The 15191-nt window shown below is 47.2% G+C and overlaps 1 protein-coding gene across 1 annotated transcript; it reads right to left on the reverse strand.

The window, feature by feature from the left end:
• Positions 1 to 9164: 9164 nt before the first annotated feature.
• On the reverse strand, positions 9165 to 11505 carry KIF2B (kinesin family member 2B). The gene has a single exon (XM_033138721.1). It carries the CDS (start codon positions 11502 to 11504, stop codon positions 9297 to 9299), a length of 2208 nt encoding a protein of 735 aa, XP_032994612.1. The 5' UTR covers position 11505; the 3' UTR covers positions 9165 to 9296.
• Between the last annotated feature and the right edge of the window lie 3686 nt (positions 11506 to 15191).

The following is a 15191-nucleotide window of genomic DNA, read 5'->3' on the forward strand; positions in this document are numbered from 1 at the left end:
AGAACAATGATTCTTTGGAGCTTGCTACACCACTGTCAGGGACTGGGCAGAGGAGGAATGGTGGAGACCACCTCCCCATCCTGACCCTTCTAGGGAGGAGGAGGAGGAGGAAGGCAGTATAGATTTACAATAGGGGTTTGAGGGAGGTCGCAGCTCAGAGGCAGATGGGGGGGAGTTGGGAAATCATGGGAGAGCCAGAACAACACCCGGCTGACACGTTGTCATGAGAAAGCATCCCAGACCCACCATCTCCCAGAACCCGGCAAGCCTTAAAAGTAGGAGAGCAAAGAGCTCAAAGACAGAGGGTGATGGTGATGACGAATGAGGAAGCAGAAGAAACGGGTTGGAGATTCACTCAGGACAATGCCATTATCCAAGAGGCTGGGTTCTATAGCCTCTCTCTATAAAGTTTGAAATAAAAAGGGTCTGTAAGAAACTTTCCCTTGTCTTTATACTTTTCTGGGCAACCAGCCGGGAGCCGCTGACAGCATCCTGACAATCGCTAAGGTTGTGTTTTAGTCTCCATCATCACCAGAAATAAATGTTCTCCTGGGAAATAACTGTGCGGCCCGAGTATCGCATGGGGAGGTGGCTAACTGGTTTCCCTAAATGGCATGCTTGAAAGAGAGCACGCAGTGCAGCGCTGTGAGTGGTGCTGTCCACTGTCCTTTGGAGAACATATACAGTGGTAGCTCTGGTTACAAACTTAATTTGTTCCAGTGGTCCATTCTTAAGCCGAAACCACTCGTAACATGAGGCGCGCTTTCACTAATGGCACCTCCCGCTGCTGCTGCACTGCCGGCGCGCGACTTCCGCTCGCATCACGGGGCAATGTTCGCAACTGGGAGCATCTACTTCTGGGTTAGCGGAGCTTGTAACCTGAAGCATTCGCAAGGAGGATGGTATGTAACATGAGGTTCCACTCTACTTTGAGTCAATAAAACACTAAGCAGATAGGCCTCTATTCCCCTCCTGGGGTACAGAGTTCCTACAGACAGTGACCTCTGCCATATGGCAATATCTCCAAGAGAGATGATTCTCTGGTGAACAAGGATCGTGGTTCAATTTGAGATACTCACCTCAATCTGCTGTCAGTTTGCATTTCTTAGTACAGAAAGCATTGATCTGATGTGTAGAGATCTTTCCTATTCTAATTAATTCAAGAGGGTCCTGGAAGCTTCTCTGTGTGAAAGAAACAAGCAGAAGGTTCGTGATGTTTGGGTTATTCCTCCAGAGCTGAGTACATCTGAATTAAACTTTTATGTCTTCTTCAAGGCCATGCTGACTATAAAAGTAGAGCCAGAAGGAGCCTGGGTTTCACTATCTCTTTCTCGCTTCCTTCTGGTGTGGTGTTCTATATATAGTGTTAAGGTTTAATCTTATTATAAGTTATTGTAAGTTTAAGTCTGCTGCAACTGGATTTCTTATGGACAGTGCCAATCCTGAATGTATTGGATTCATGACCATTATGCTCATTTGCCTTCAGTAGCAGTAAAGCTCTGCTGGATGTAATACAATTACCTCTGATCTATTTTTGGGGAATCCTGCAATGTGTTTAAGTTTTTACTCTGCTAACTATACGTCGGAGTTCTGCTCTGGGTCAATACTGAGTAGAATTCAACGACTTCCAGAGATTTCTTTGAATCTCGAGACTTCCCCCCATCTCCTCCATAGATCCTATTGTCAACATTTTCAACTGCATATTATTTCATAATCTGTATTTTGTATCTATCCGTATTATCCACAGTGTTTGTTACATTACAAGTGAGATTAAAATCCTGCTAATGTTTTCATCTCTTACAGTGGTCTCCTAAATAAATTATAGATTTCCCCCATTCTTTTTTTTAAAGTTTTTGTCTTCCTAGTTTCTGAGCTTTCTGGTCAGTTTTGCCATTTCGGCGTAGTGTAACAGCTTGGTTTACCATTCCTCTGTGGTAGGGACTGTGAGGGATCCTATTCCCTCCCCTTCAATACTTCCCCAACAGTGACACTCCCTAGGTTTCACTGACAACTAGGATGAATCCTTCAGTGTTTATATGGGAGTTGTCTCTGGGGTACCTCAGGGCTCTACGTTTGAAAACCTCTTGCCACCTATGGGACCTCCCTACCAGGGTTCCCAACTACTGCAGTTTGCCTTCCCTTTAGGCAAACAAGTGGCACACTTGGCTTCACTGTCCAGCCCTCTGTATGACAGGAGAATAAGCAAACAGTTTCCTCTTCCCCAGGAAAGCTTTGTTCTCTCCTCTTAGTCACACCTCTTAAGGTACTGATACACTGCCACAGTCAGCGAACGTTTAAGCACATTTAACTTTATTAGGTAACTTGAAAACATGGAGGTCTCGGGTTATTACTGGTACAAATCTTCTTCTCATGTCATTCAGCTTAGTTATAATATTTCCTGCATCCCTTTAGCAATGGTAATGACCTTTTTCCCATTCCCCAAAGCCTAACCTCGCATTTTCTCTCTCTAATCCTCCACCCCCAACTGCCAAAACCCCAACTGCCTTTCAACCGTTGTTCCCCCTCCTTTTAGAATGCCAACTAGCTCCGCCTCCCAAGGAACACCTACCTAACATGGGAGTGATAGGTTAACCCATAATAAACCTGAACCATCAGCAGGCATTATTCCGCCACAGGGACTATTTCTTCTTTTCATCTCTGGGCTAGTAACATCTGTGCTGCTGTTCTCACATACATGAAAAGTCTTTTCTGCTCCTTTGGGATACCAGTACCTACAATTTCTAATAAGAAAGCTTCCGGTTTATTTACAAAAGTTATTTTAAACATTTTTTTTCCAGATCAATATATATATATCATTTCCCAGAAAGCTTTTGGTAATGGGATATTCCTGTCTCTCTGAGGATGGAGACAGTTCTGCCCTTGGAGGATGAAATCTGACCACACAAAGCCCCTCTCCACTGCCATGAAACCTTCCTTACTGATATTGCAGTTCCGTTTTGTGGATAGGCAAAATGAGCACATGTTGGGAGCACCTCAGGAAGACACAGCAACAAAATGAGGTGTAATCCTGGAGTTGGCATATCTATTCAATTTTTTTGTTTGTGGTGGTGGGAAAGGGAGAGAAACAGAAAGCACCACTCTGCCCTCCCTTCAGTGTGGTGTAGTGGTTAAGAGCGGTAGATTTGTAATCTGGTGAACTGGGTTCGTGTCTCCGCTCCTCCACATGCAGCTGCTGGGTGACCTTGGGCTAGTCACACTTATTTGAAGTCTCTTAGCCCCACTCATCTCACAGAGTGTTTGCTGTGGGGGAGGAAGGGAAAGGAGAATGTTAGCTGCTTTGAGACTCCTTCAGGTAGTGATAAAGCGGAATATCAAATCCAAACTCCTCCTCCTCTCCTCCTCCTCCTCCTCCTCCTCCTCCTCCTTCTTCTTCTTCTTCTTCTTCTTCTTCTTCTTCGCTATTGGTACTACATGGATATGGTGATTCGTTCTACCTTCAGATCTCCCATTTGGATTGTGTTGATAATCAATCCACCGTGCAGGGAGCTTGGGTCACAACAACAAAGCAAGTGCCATTGTGTGGTAACGAAACAGGTGTCACATGACTTCTTCCTGCGATGGCTGCAACCCAATGCTTTTTTTACTGAATCCCGTGGATATCCATTTGAGTAAACATGTCTAGGATTGGGCTGTAAGGCTGCAGTCTAGGCACATTCATTTATTTGTTTTGAAATCAGTCATCTTTCTCGCATTCAAAACATGAGAACGCAGCTTGAGGCACTGTGCAACAGAATCCATAAAGCACAATTAACCTGGGAGCACACCTTGATTGGACCCGAGAGGAATTAATTCCAACTAAACATGACTAGGATCAAGTTCTGCGCATCAGAGCTGGAGTGGCATAATGGCGAGCAAACTGAGCAGGGAACCGGGAACTTGCGGGTTCAAATCTTATCTGTGCCGTGAATTTGATACATAGCCCCAGGCAACCCACCATTCTCTTGGCTTCAGTCCCACCTCTGCAATATGGGGCTAAATAAATCTTAGATGAATTCTAATTGATTACATTTTCATACAAGAACACACAATCTCTCTCAAGACAAAAGCAAACTCTCTTTGTTTCATGGTGCAGTCCTGTGCCCATCTACTCAGAAGTTCCAGGAAATTTAATGAGACTTCCAGGTAGTTGTGGCCATCTTGGGTGTTGCTGGATTACAATTCCCATCACCTTTAACACTGGTCCTACTAGGGACACATGTTCCCTGTGATGGCCTGGGACTCAGAACCAGAGGAGTCTCAGCCTGCACCGGATCCGCTGCCTCGGACACCAGCTGAACCAAGTCTGGGGCCTGATTCTGAGGATCCTCAGTCTGCACAGCCTCCCCTGCAACAAGCATCAGCTGAGCAGAGTCTGGGGCCCTGAGCCTGCCCTGGTTCCAGATGCAGGGAATACCTCGTTGCCGTCAGCCGGGTCGTCACCAGCAGCTGGCCCACTACCGGCTGGGGCTGAGGTGGCTCCTGGGTCAGTAACCCACCGGCGTCTCCTGAGCCGCAAAGACTCAGGGCTGATAGAAGGAGAGACCTGAGTACTCGCAGGAGAAGTGCTCGCCTTCAGGCGAGACGGGGTGATGAGTCACCAGGGGATCGGAGCCGACCATTACCCCCATCTAAGATAAAAGGCGGTCAGACCCCACCACAGGTTGCGGGAGCAACATTGTTGGTTGCTTGATCTTGCTGGTGTGCCTGCTCCTGACATGTCTTGCTTTCCTGCCTGAGCTCCTGACCTGCACTGGTTCCCTGCCTGCGTACCTGTTCCTGACCTTGCCAGACTCCCCTCCCTGCACCCAGCTTTGGCTACATTGGACTGTCTCTACGCTGAGCCTTTGGACCACAGACCGGATTTGGACCTCACTTCTCAGGTAACCCACGGAACCAGCACATTCCCCATCCTTGGTGTATGCAATTGTAGCCTCAATTATGTACAACACCCACATTCTATTTTAGAGACTTACTGAAACACTCTGGGCAGTTGGCATGTAAGATTGTAGTTTGTTTTGAGGATAATGCCATGCTACCAGATCTCTTTTATAAATTGAAGAGATGCAGGGAAGCCTCTGTGTTCTTATCACATGGGATTTCCCTACTGCAAATGAAATTCCTTGTGCAGAATATCTCATTCTCCACTTGAGATCATATTCTTATCTAGTGTTACCCCCATGGCATGTTGCTGGCTGTGTGTGTGTGTTTGTGTTTAAGACACCCACCGTCAGGAGATGGGCTCTGAAACACAAAGCATAAACAACAGGGAAATCTTTCAAGGAGCTTGTTTCTGTGAACACAGCCCAAGGAACATTAAAGGCAAGAAGAGGGATAAAATCGAAGGTGAACAATTTCAAAAGAGAATGCTTCAAAGTCTGTTATGAAATGGCAATGTTCTACCAGCAGACAACTGCAAATATCTCCTAAATCGTTTTCTTTCTTTCTTTTTTTTAAGATGCACTCCGAGTACAGTTTGTTAAGTGGGAGAATTCGATATATAATGAGAACAGCTAACATTTACCGGGGGAAATAACAGCATTCCCTCTTAATAATGTGGAATTTCAGAGAACACTGCCCTGGAGCACTCAGTGCTCTATGAAAAAAGTAATTAATTTGAAATCAGGTTATGCCATGCTACGGTATCGATGGAGAGGACATTCTTTGTTTTGTTGAAATTAATTTAAGCTCAGTACAAAACTGTAGCATATGTAAAGGAACAGAGGAATTACTTTACCTTGTATTACGGCTTAACAACACTCCCGTTTTAACTTTTGCCTACTGGCGATATTGGTTTAAATGAAATGTGATGCAAAAAGTCCACTTTTGGGCCTGAAGCCTTCCTTTTAGGAATTCTAGGTGCCAAACTCGCAAAGGAGCAGAAAAGAATATTTATGTATGTGACCACAGCTGCATGGATGTTATTGGCCCAGAGATGGAAAGAAGATAAAAGTCCCTACCAGAGAGGAATGGCAGATGAAGTTGGACTATGCTGAAATGGCAAAAATGACCGGAAGAATCAGAAATCAGGGAGACCAAAATTTTAATAAGGAATGGGGGAAATTTATAACTTATCTTAAAGACCAGTTAAAATCGTTAGTAGGATTGGAATATCACTTGTACTTTAAGGTTCAATTCTGGACATAACGGAGATGTAAAAGTTTAGGATTATCATATCAAGATGCAAAAGGAAATGATTAACAATAGCACCCACAAAGGGGAGGATGCAAGTCCAGGAGATTCCTTGGAATCTTGTTTTTATGATTTATGTTTGATATATCTGTAAAATTTTAATTTGAAAAAACCACTGCTACCAGCTAACTTTAAAAAAGGTCCACTTTTGGAGCTCTCCATGGTTTGGACTTTTAGAAAGAAAGAAAAACCGCCATGCCCATCCCCACTAAATTGAGCTGGGTCTACGACATGGGGGATGTGGTAGTGTGTACCTAACACTTTGCCCCTCCTCCAAAATTATTTTTAGCCTTGAAGATGTGTGTGTGAGAGAGGGAGAAACTAAGTTTAGGGACACTTGGGTATAAATCCCAACCCAGCTATGAAGTTTAGCATAAGCTGTCTATCTCTCAGCCTAACCTACCTTTCCAAGGTTGTTGTGAAAAGAAAACCAGGGTGGCCAAATACCTATCATTGGTTGCCTTAAGCACCGAAGCAGCATATAAATGTGAAAATATGTTTCACATTTTGTTAGTCCCCAAAATGGAAAACGAGCGAGGTCCAAGCCAAAGATGAATGGCAACTTAAACTGATGGAATATGTGCAGCTTATGTATCTAACCTATAGAATAAGAGAACATTTGTTTAAAGAAGATTGAAAAATGTTTATTGAACATATGGGGGGAAATCATATGCACCTGAAAACGTTGGCAGCATTAAGATAAATCCAACAGTGTAAATAAGTTTTGATGGATGCAATAATGGAATACTGAATGGTTTGGTTTATTTAAAATATGCAGGGATTTATGTTATGCAAAATGAACCAAGGAAGGAGAAGAAGGGAAGTCATTGATATTTTAAGGTTGGTTAAATAAATATTCTAAATTGTAAAACAGAAAATTAGATATATATAAGCATAATCAGTAGCAAGATGAGGCAGACGCACATAATTTGAATGACAATGCCCATCAACTTTTTTTTTGGGGGTGCCCCCCTCAAATATTTTATTTGGGAGGGTGAAGGGACCTTGGCCCCTAGAAGTAGACTCTTTATGTACAAGACATTTACTTTCTCTTTGTTTTCGAGTTCCTGTATGTAATACAGTCATAACTCGGGTTGCGAACGTGATCCGTGTGGGAGGCACGTTCGCAACCCGCAGCGTCGTGTCTGTGCATGTGCATGCAATTTGGCACTTCTGCGCATGCGCGTGATGTCGTTTTGCGTTTCTGCGTGAGTGCCGAAACCCAGAAGTAACCCGTTCCGGTACTTCTGGGTTTGGCGCGGTCCGCAACCCGAAAACGCACAACCCACAGCGTTCGTAACCCAAGGTATGACTGTAGAGTCTCCGCAGGGCTACAGTGAAGGATGAAAATAATCCTGTGGGCGTCAACATCTGAAGACAATGAAACAGCCCAATGAATGTAAAGTGCTGAAGTCTTCACAGTGGCTTAATTATCAACTCCTGTAAATTAAGAGTTCTAGCTAAAGGGATATAACTAATCACAGATACATCTAGAGTCCTGTCAGTGCAGAGAGCTCTGTAAGGTGTGGGATAGCTCACTTGATACAGCACAGGACTCTTAAATCTCAGGGTCATGGGTTTGAGCCCCACATCGGGCAAAAGGTTCCTGCATTGCAGGGGGTTGGACTGGATGACTTGTGGTCCCTTCCAACTCTGCAATTCTACGACCTAAGCGCACAAATCCAGAGAATAGAACCAGGATGTCTGCCTATCTGGAACAGAGATGAGCATCTGCTTCACCTACAGAAGGTGCCATGTTCAATCCCAAGCATTTCCCAGGTGATGCTGGGAAAGAACCCCCCTGGAGAACCACAGTCAGTGTAGAAAATATTGAGCCAAATGGATCAATGGCATGACTTGGGTATAAGGCGGCTTCGCTGTGTTTGCAAAACGGTGGTGGTGACTGCGATGGATTATGCACCGTGCTTTTATAGAAAGCAAAGATTCAAGATAATACACAGGCAGTGTCAAATGTCGAATTATAACGAGAGGAGAGAAAGAGCGGCTGTGTTCACCTAATGAATTCTAAGCGCATATTTGAATGACTCTCGCCTATTATCTCGGGTGTCTTGAAAAGGAAGCCAAATTGCTTTAAGGAAGGGGTGCATATGCTCCAAAGAGCATATGCACCCCTTCCTTAAAGCAATTCTTCAGATAAGTATGAGTATGGTATGATGGTATGAGTTTTCGTGTGCATGCACACGAAAGCTCATACCAAGAACAAACTCAGTTGGTCTCTAAGGTGCTACTGGAAAGAATTTTCTATTTTGTTTCAACTATGGCAGACCAATACGGCTACCCACCTGTAACTCCAAAGTACATTCGATGTGCATTCTCCCCCTCAAAGAACTCTGGGCACTATTGTTTGTCAAAAGTTGCCAGGAACTGTAACTCTGTGAGGAGTAAACTACAGCGCCCAGAATTCCTTGAGGGAAAGAATGCGCTTCGGTTGTACTTCAAAGTACATGTAGACAGCCTTGGTTTGTTTCGAATCATACAAGCCTGTTTGCAAAGGTACAGTGTTCTCCGATGGCAAAGGTTAGGAATGCCTATAGACAAGAAAGCCTCTATCTCACCAAGATTAAGATATTTAATCTTAAAAGCACCATTTGTAAAAGCCAGCTTTTCCATGTTGGGCCATCTTGTTCCTTCACTTTATTTCTCTATTCCTCCATGTTTTTAAAAATACTCAAGACAGAGAGATGGGCTTAAGTTGGGTGGAAAGAAGTGGATGGTGCAAAAAGCCTTACTTATGCTACCTACAAAACAGCCCCCCCCCCAAAAGCTTTATATTATAACTCCTTTTCCCTTCTTTGTCCCCCCCCCCAAAAAAAAGGTCTGCTCAGAAATGCCAAATGCCCTGGGATTGTGTGCTCAACTCAACAACATGTTATTTTAGGACACTAATAGAAGCATCTGGGGATTCTCTCAGGAGGCTTTCCACCGTGGCATTAAAGACAAAACGGACATCCATGTGGAGATGGGAGGTTTAAGTATTCTTTAAGTTGCCACGTTGTCTGGTGGCTGGAGAGTCGTGATGTTGTGTAAACCATGACATAGCCTGACATGGGGGAAAAGAAAGAAAAGTGGAACAGGATCATGCCAATTCACAGAACACGAGATCTCTTCACAATGACATGATTGCTGCCCGGTTCTTCCCTGCAGAGGTTCGCACGGAACAATTTCACTTTATCTTGGATCTCAGACAGAATGGCGATCTTCTGGGCCAGAACCGCTTCAAACTGAGAGGCGTAAAAGTCCATGTCATAGTCTGCATCGTCAGCCATTTTCAGAAAGCCTTTCAGCCACCGGAGAGACTCTTGGTGCTCCTCCACAAGAGCTTTCTCGTCCATCTCTTTCCTCTTCTTCTGGCCTCTCCCCCGGGCAATGAAGGTAACGGTTGCCGGAGAGACCTGGTCCTCATTCTGTACGCAAAACACTTTGAACTCATCCGTCTCGGGCAAACTCTGGACTGTCCAGGGCCTCGTCAAGTCATCCAGCTGAAAGATGGATCTGGGCAAGGCGGGCTGGAGCTGTCGGAAGGCGCTTGGGTCCACTGCCAGCTCTTTCACCCGATTGGCGTACCGCAGTGTGTTGAGTGTGTGCTCACACGACCTCATCCCTGGAGAAATGGTGGCGATCATGCAGGTGCAGGAGTTTTCTCCGATAAAGGAGTCCCTTAAAACCTGGGTCAGTTTACTGGCCCGGAAGGGCGTGTGACCTTTGTTGCGCCCCAAAGCCCTGATGCATTCCTTAAGTGCCAAGAGACTCTTGTTGATCTCTGCACCCTCCAGCCTGGTTTGCCGGTCCGCACTGGAGGTATCCGCACCTCGCTCATTGCCGGCTAAATCAATCAAGGAAAACTTACCATGCAGCCTTCCTCTCCTCTTTAGGATGATCTGGAAAACGGCGTGGCTTCGGGACGAGTGGGCATTTGCTGAGGTCTGGCCAGACGTTCTGCACCGATTCCCTATCTCAATGAGCTTCATCACGTCTTCCACGCTGGCCACTTCCTGCTCCAGGAGACCCACCACCTGGACCTGTTGGTTGCTATCCTCAAGCACCCTCAGCCGCTTCTTCCAGTTCAGTAGGTCATAGACCTTCCCCCAATAGATCTCGAAGAAAGCCCCAAAGACCTGGAGCTCCAGGATTTTGTAAGTGGGCTCCTCCAGCAGGCAGAAGACATCCCGGGCAGTCATAGCATAGATTCCTTTCGAGGAATCCTGCCTCTTGCCAGAGAAGTCACCTCCCATCGTGTGGGTCTTGCCGCTGCCCGTCTGCCCATAGGCAAAGCACGTGGCCATGCCTCCTCTGAAGATGATCTCCACCAGAGGTTGGGCCGTGTGCTTGTAGACACTTTCGTTGGAGGCTTGGTCGTCGAAGGCGTGGTCGAAGCGGAAGGTCTGGTTCTCCAGGTAGCGGGTGAGATCCAGTTTATGCTTAGCTTCGTGCACCATCACCACGTCCGAGCAAGGGATGGTCACCACGTCGACCTCCTTGAGCTCCTCCTCGCGCTGGTTGAGGGGCCTCTTGCGGACGCACACGCAGATTTTGCGCGCGCAGCCGCGGCTGGGCTCCAGGGGGCCCGTTTGGGACAGGAGAGCTGAGCCGCCGTGCTGCAAAGCGGCGCGGTACTGCTCTATCACGGCGATCACATCCGCGTGCGGGTGCGCGCCGCTGGCGCCGCGCCGCGCTCGTCTCTCCATGAACTCCAAGTGTCGCTTCTCTCGCCGCTCGCGCATCCTCTCCACCTCCAGGACGCACGGCGATTTGTGCGCGGGGCTGGGGCTGATCTTGCCCGCCATCCCCGTCGACGGGGGCCTCTTGTTGAAGTCGCGATCCTCACTGTCGCCCCCCGACTTCTCCTTCTGGATGGGGGTCACCACGTAGTTCTGCGGCGGGGTGGGGTGATCCCCTTGATCCGACGGCGTGGGCGCCGAGAGCGCCTCGGGGCTGAGCTCCATCGGTGCCAAATGAGGGTTGAGCGAGAAGGCGAGGCCCAGCTCCACCTTCTTGCCCTTGTTGACTCCTTTCTCGATCCACTCGACGGTCACGCTGCTGGCGTCCTCGTGCAGCGCCGTGACCAACGCCGGGTGGATCCTCCCGTCGCTCCGCTTGATCTCCAAGTAGGTGCCCACGTGGATGGCCCCGAACTGCTTCGCCATGACTGTCCGCGTCTTGAATCGGGGAGAGGAGGCGGTGCCGATCCTCGGCAGGAGCGGGTAGCGGGAGAAGGGGCCGGGCAGGCACGCTGCCGCCCAAGGCAGACAGCCACAGTCATCCAGCGCCTGGTGGTAAAAGGCACCCGTGCGCATGGCCCAGACAGAGCCCCTGCCCGCCTGACCTGCTTGACAGTCATCCTTACCAAATCGTGCGTCATAAGGGCTTCCTCGGGGTAGCTATGGCCGGGGCCCAGGCGTTCAAATTTCCCCACGCCTTTCCACTACACCTCGGAATCGTTCCTGTCCAGGAGTTGTCAAGGGCGCAGGAGAATCAAAATGCAAAAGAGGCGTCGTACAAAGTCCTGTGGGCTCAGTAAGGTAGCATCGTACACACGCTTTCTCTAGATCCGTTTTAATGGGACGCGTTTCCCCAGCTGACGTTTCCATTCTAAAGCGCATTGCTAAGCCCTCTTCCTTTCTGAATAACTGCCTCTTTGGATTTTATGCCTCACTTCTTCTTCTTCTTCTTCTTCTTCTTCGTGGTTTTATATTCTTTGTGGTTTAAATCTTTATTTTATTCCATGTACTGCCCTCAGATCCCCAAGTATAGGGCGGTATATAAATTCAATAAATTATTATTATTATTATTATTATTATTATTATTATTATTATTATTATAGACCTTAGTGCAGCTGTAGGAAATCAGCGCCCCTCCTGGTGCTTCTAGACTCCAACTCCTACCAGCCCCAGCCAGCAGCGATGGTGACAATTGTGTCCAGCAACATGTGGGGACATAGGAGCCAACTGCTGGGGCCCGAGGTCCCTTCGCCTCCGCCAATAAAATATTTGAGGGGGGCATGCTCCCCTCAAGTTGATGGGCATTGCCATTCAAATGGTGTGGGTGCACCCCATCATGTGGGGTGGGGCTTACCTGGGGCCCCCAATATTTTATTCAAGTTGGCACCCCTGTGTGGGGAGGTTTCCCATCTTTGCTTTACATAGTTGCAGTAGTTTTATGGCAATGGAAGGCAGTGCATGTGTGTGGGTTGCAGGTGTGTAAAATCCTAGCAGATATTAACAAACCAAGCATTGGACCCTTCAATCTCTCACAATGCTAGCAAAAATAAATAACTATATAAATAAAGGATCTACCCACGGGATACTGACCCAAAACCCCTGCAAAAACACTATGCAACAGAACAAATTATCATTATTCCCCCTTTTTCTCTCCCCTCTCTCTTTTCCTCCAACCACATAATGCATATGACAACTCTGGGCTCTGCTACATTAGTGTGTGTGTTTTTAAGCATTTTAAATGCGTTATGACACTGACACTAAATGGCACTGGAGAGTTCTATCCTTCGGCAACGAGATTTATTTTCTCTCTTTTTTGAAATAATTTTTATTTGATTTTACAAGTTACAAAGTTATAGCAGTACAAAATACATATCCATATTTAGAGATTTCTCCAAATCTCCTCCCACCTTCCCCTCCATGAGTCCTATTATAAATCTTTCAATTGCATATTATTTCATCATCCAAATTTTAAGTCTGTCCATTTTATCAACAATATCTTCTACATCAGTGTTTTTCAACCACTGTTCCGCGGCACACTAGTGTGCTGCGAGATGTTGCTTGGTGTGCCGTGGGAAAAATTGAAAAATTACTTTATATATAGTCAATATAGGCACAGAGTTAATTTTTTTAACATTTTCTAATGGTGGTGTGCCTCGTGATTTTTTTCATGAAACAAGTGTGCCTTTGCCCAAAAAATGTTGAAAAACACTGTTCTACATTACAAGTGTTATTGCAATCCTGCTAATGTTTTCATCTGCTTATAGTGGTCGCTCAAGTAAATTATAACCCCCCCCCCAAAAAAAATAATAATAATTCTTTATTGAAGTTTTGGTCTTCTTGGTTCCTGAGCTTTCTGGTCATTTTTGCCATTTCGGCATAGTCCAACAGTTTAGTTTGCTATTCTTCTCTGGTAGGGACTTTGTGTTCTTTCCATCTCTGCGCTAGTAGCAGGGCTGTCTTAAGGAGATCGGCCGCTGTGGCACAGTGATCCCTCTGGCGCCCCGGTGTACCGCCTCTCCGCTGCCTCCCTCTCGCGCTTGCCGCCCCTCGGGAGGGGGGGTGGGCGAGCAGGGGATGAGGGGCGTGGCGCTGGAGCAGCGCGGGGCTCTGCGCACCCTTCCAGTGCTCCTGGGACGGGAGGCGAGGGCAGCCGGCTCGCAGCCCGCCGGGGACCGGCAGCAGCTGTGCTGCCGGCGTGCGAGCGCCCGGCCAACAGCCCGCCCTTGGGGGCGGGTTGGGGGGGGGCGGCTGGTATGCTGGTGGGCTTGATCCTTCTGGCGCCCCCATGCGTCCGGGGCGTCCGGGGGAGAGCGCTGGCTGGGCAATCACCCCGCCGCCCGTGGGGACGGGGGGGAGGCCGCGCTACTCCCCCCTGCTCGCTGCGCTCGAAGATGGGGCTGTGCTGCCGGCGCGTGAGCGCCCGCCCACCCACCCACCCATGGGGTCGGGTTGGGGAGGGGGCGCCCGGTATGCCGGCGGGCTCGCGGGGGCGCCCCTGGGGGCCCGGCGCCCTGGTGCGCCGCGCCACCAGCCCAAATGGATGAGACGGCCCTGGCTAGTAGCATCCTTGTGGCTGTTGTTGTGTACATGAAAAGTCTTTTTTGTTCCTTTGGTATGTTGGTACCTACAACTCCTAATAAAAATGCTTCTGGTTTTTTAGGATGTTTCTTTTTATCCTTCACTTCATTGACTCAAAAGCGTTTGTGCTGATAATAAATTATATATGAAAAAGTCAAAAGGATGCATAGCATTGCACTGAAAATATGACCTTTAAAGCTGGTCAGACTAATTGCATAAAATATTGTCTATGTGGCTTTGGCTGGGATCATATTCTGGAGTCACAATAAGGCTGTATTCCCCACCCACCCCGGCAGTGAACCCCTGTTCATTTCAACAATTCCATTTGTTGTTGTTCAGTCGTGTCCGACTCTTCGTGACCCCATGGACCAGAGCACGCCAGGCACCCCTATCTTCCACTGCCTCCCGCAGTTTGGCCAAACTCATGCTAGTTGCTTCGAGAACACTGCCCAACCATCTGCTTGGCAGGGGGTTGGACTGGATGGCCCTTGTGATCTCTTCCAACTCTATGATTCTATGATTCTATGATCTCATCCTCTGTCGTCCCCTTCTCCTTGTGCCCTCCATCTTTCCCAACATCAGGGTCTTTTCTAGGGAGTCTTCTCTTCTCATGAGGTGGCCAAACTCCATACTGGGTATAAATTCAACGGGAATTTTTTCCTAGCACTACGTTCCCAATCTATACCTGTTGAATTTGTCTGACATGCAGCTCTTAACACAGAAGCCATGCCAGAAATATAAGTAATAAATCTCATTAGCAGATGGAGAGGAACATCTTCCTATGGAGACACAAAAGGGACAAGATGCATTTATTTTTGCTCCCTTTCTTCTACTTAACTTCTTCACATTTCTAACTGATGTTTCCATTTTTCCCAGGAGAACTCCGCTTAGGTGGAAGTGTGTGCTTTCTGGGACACAAAGCTGATGAAATGAGTGGTGTAATTGTGTTTACTTTGTGGGGATTTAAGATCAGTTCACAGCTCTATAGGAGCTGGAAGAGAGTGATGGGGCAACTGACTGCGGCTGCATTATATGTCTGCCTTGAAAGTTATGTTCAGCTTCTCGTTTACAGAATTGCACTCCCAGTTGTGAGCCTTAACCAAAAACCAAAAAAAACAAACCTCAGCTATCATATCTAAAAGGTCAGAATTCATTGGATTGACAGGCTGAAATCCCAAAAAGGGA

This window comes from Lacerta agilis, chromosome 2, assembly GCF_009819535.1.
Source record: "Lacerta agilis isolate rLacAgi1 chromosome 2, rLacAgi1.pri, whole genome shotgun sequence".
In the NCBI taxonomy this organism is placed as follows: Eukaryota; Metazoa; Chordata; class Lepidosauria; order Squamata; family Lacertidae; genus Lacerta; species Lacerta agilis.

Excerpts from the sequence above, each read along its gene's own strand:
- KIF2B (XM_033138721.1), bottom strand. The coding sequence starts at position 11,504 with ATGCGCACGGGTGCCTTTTACCACCAGGCGCTGGATGACTGTGGCTGT.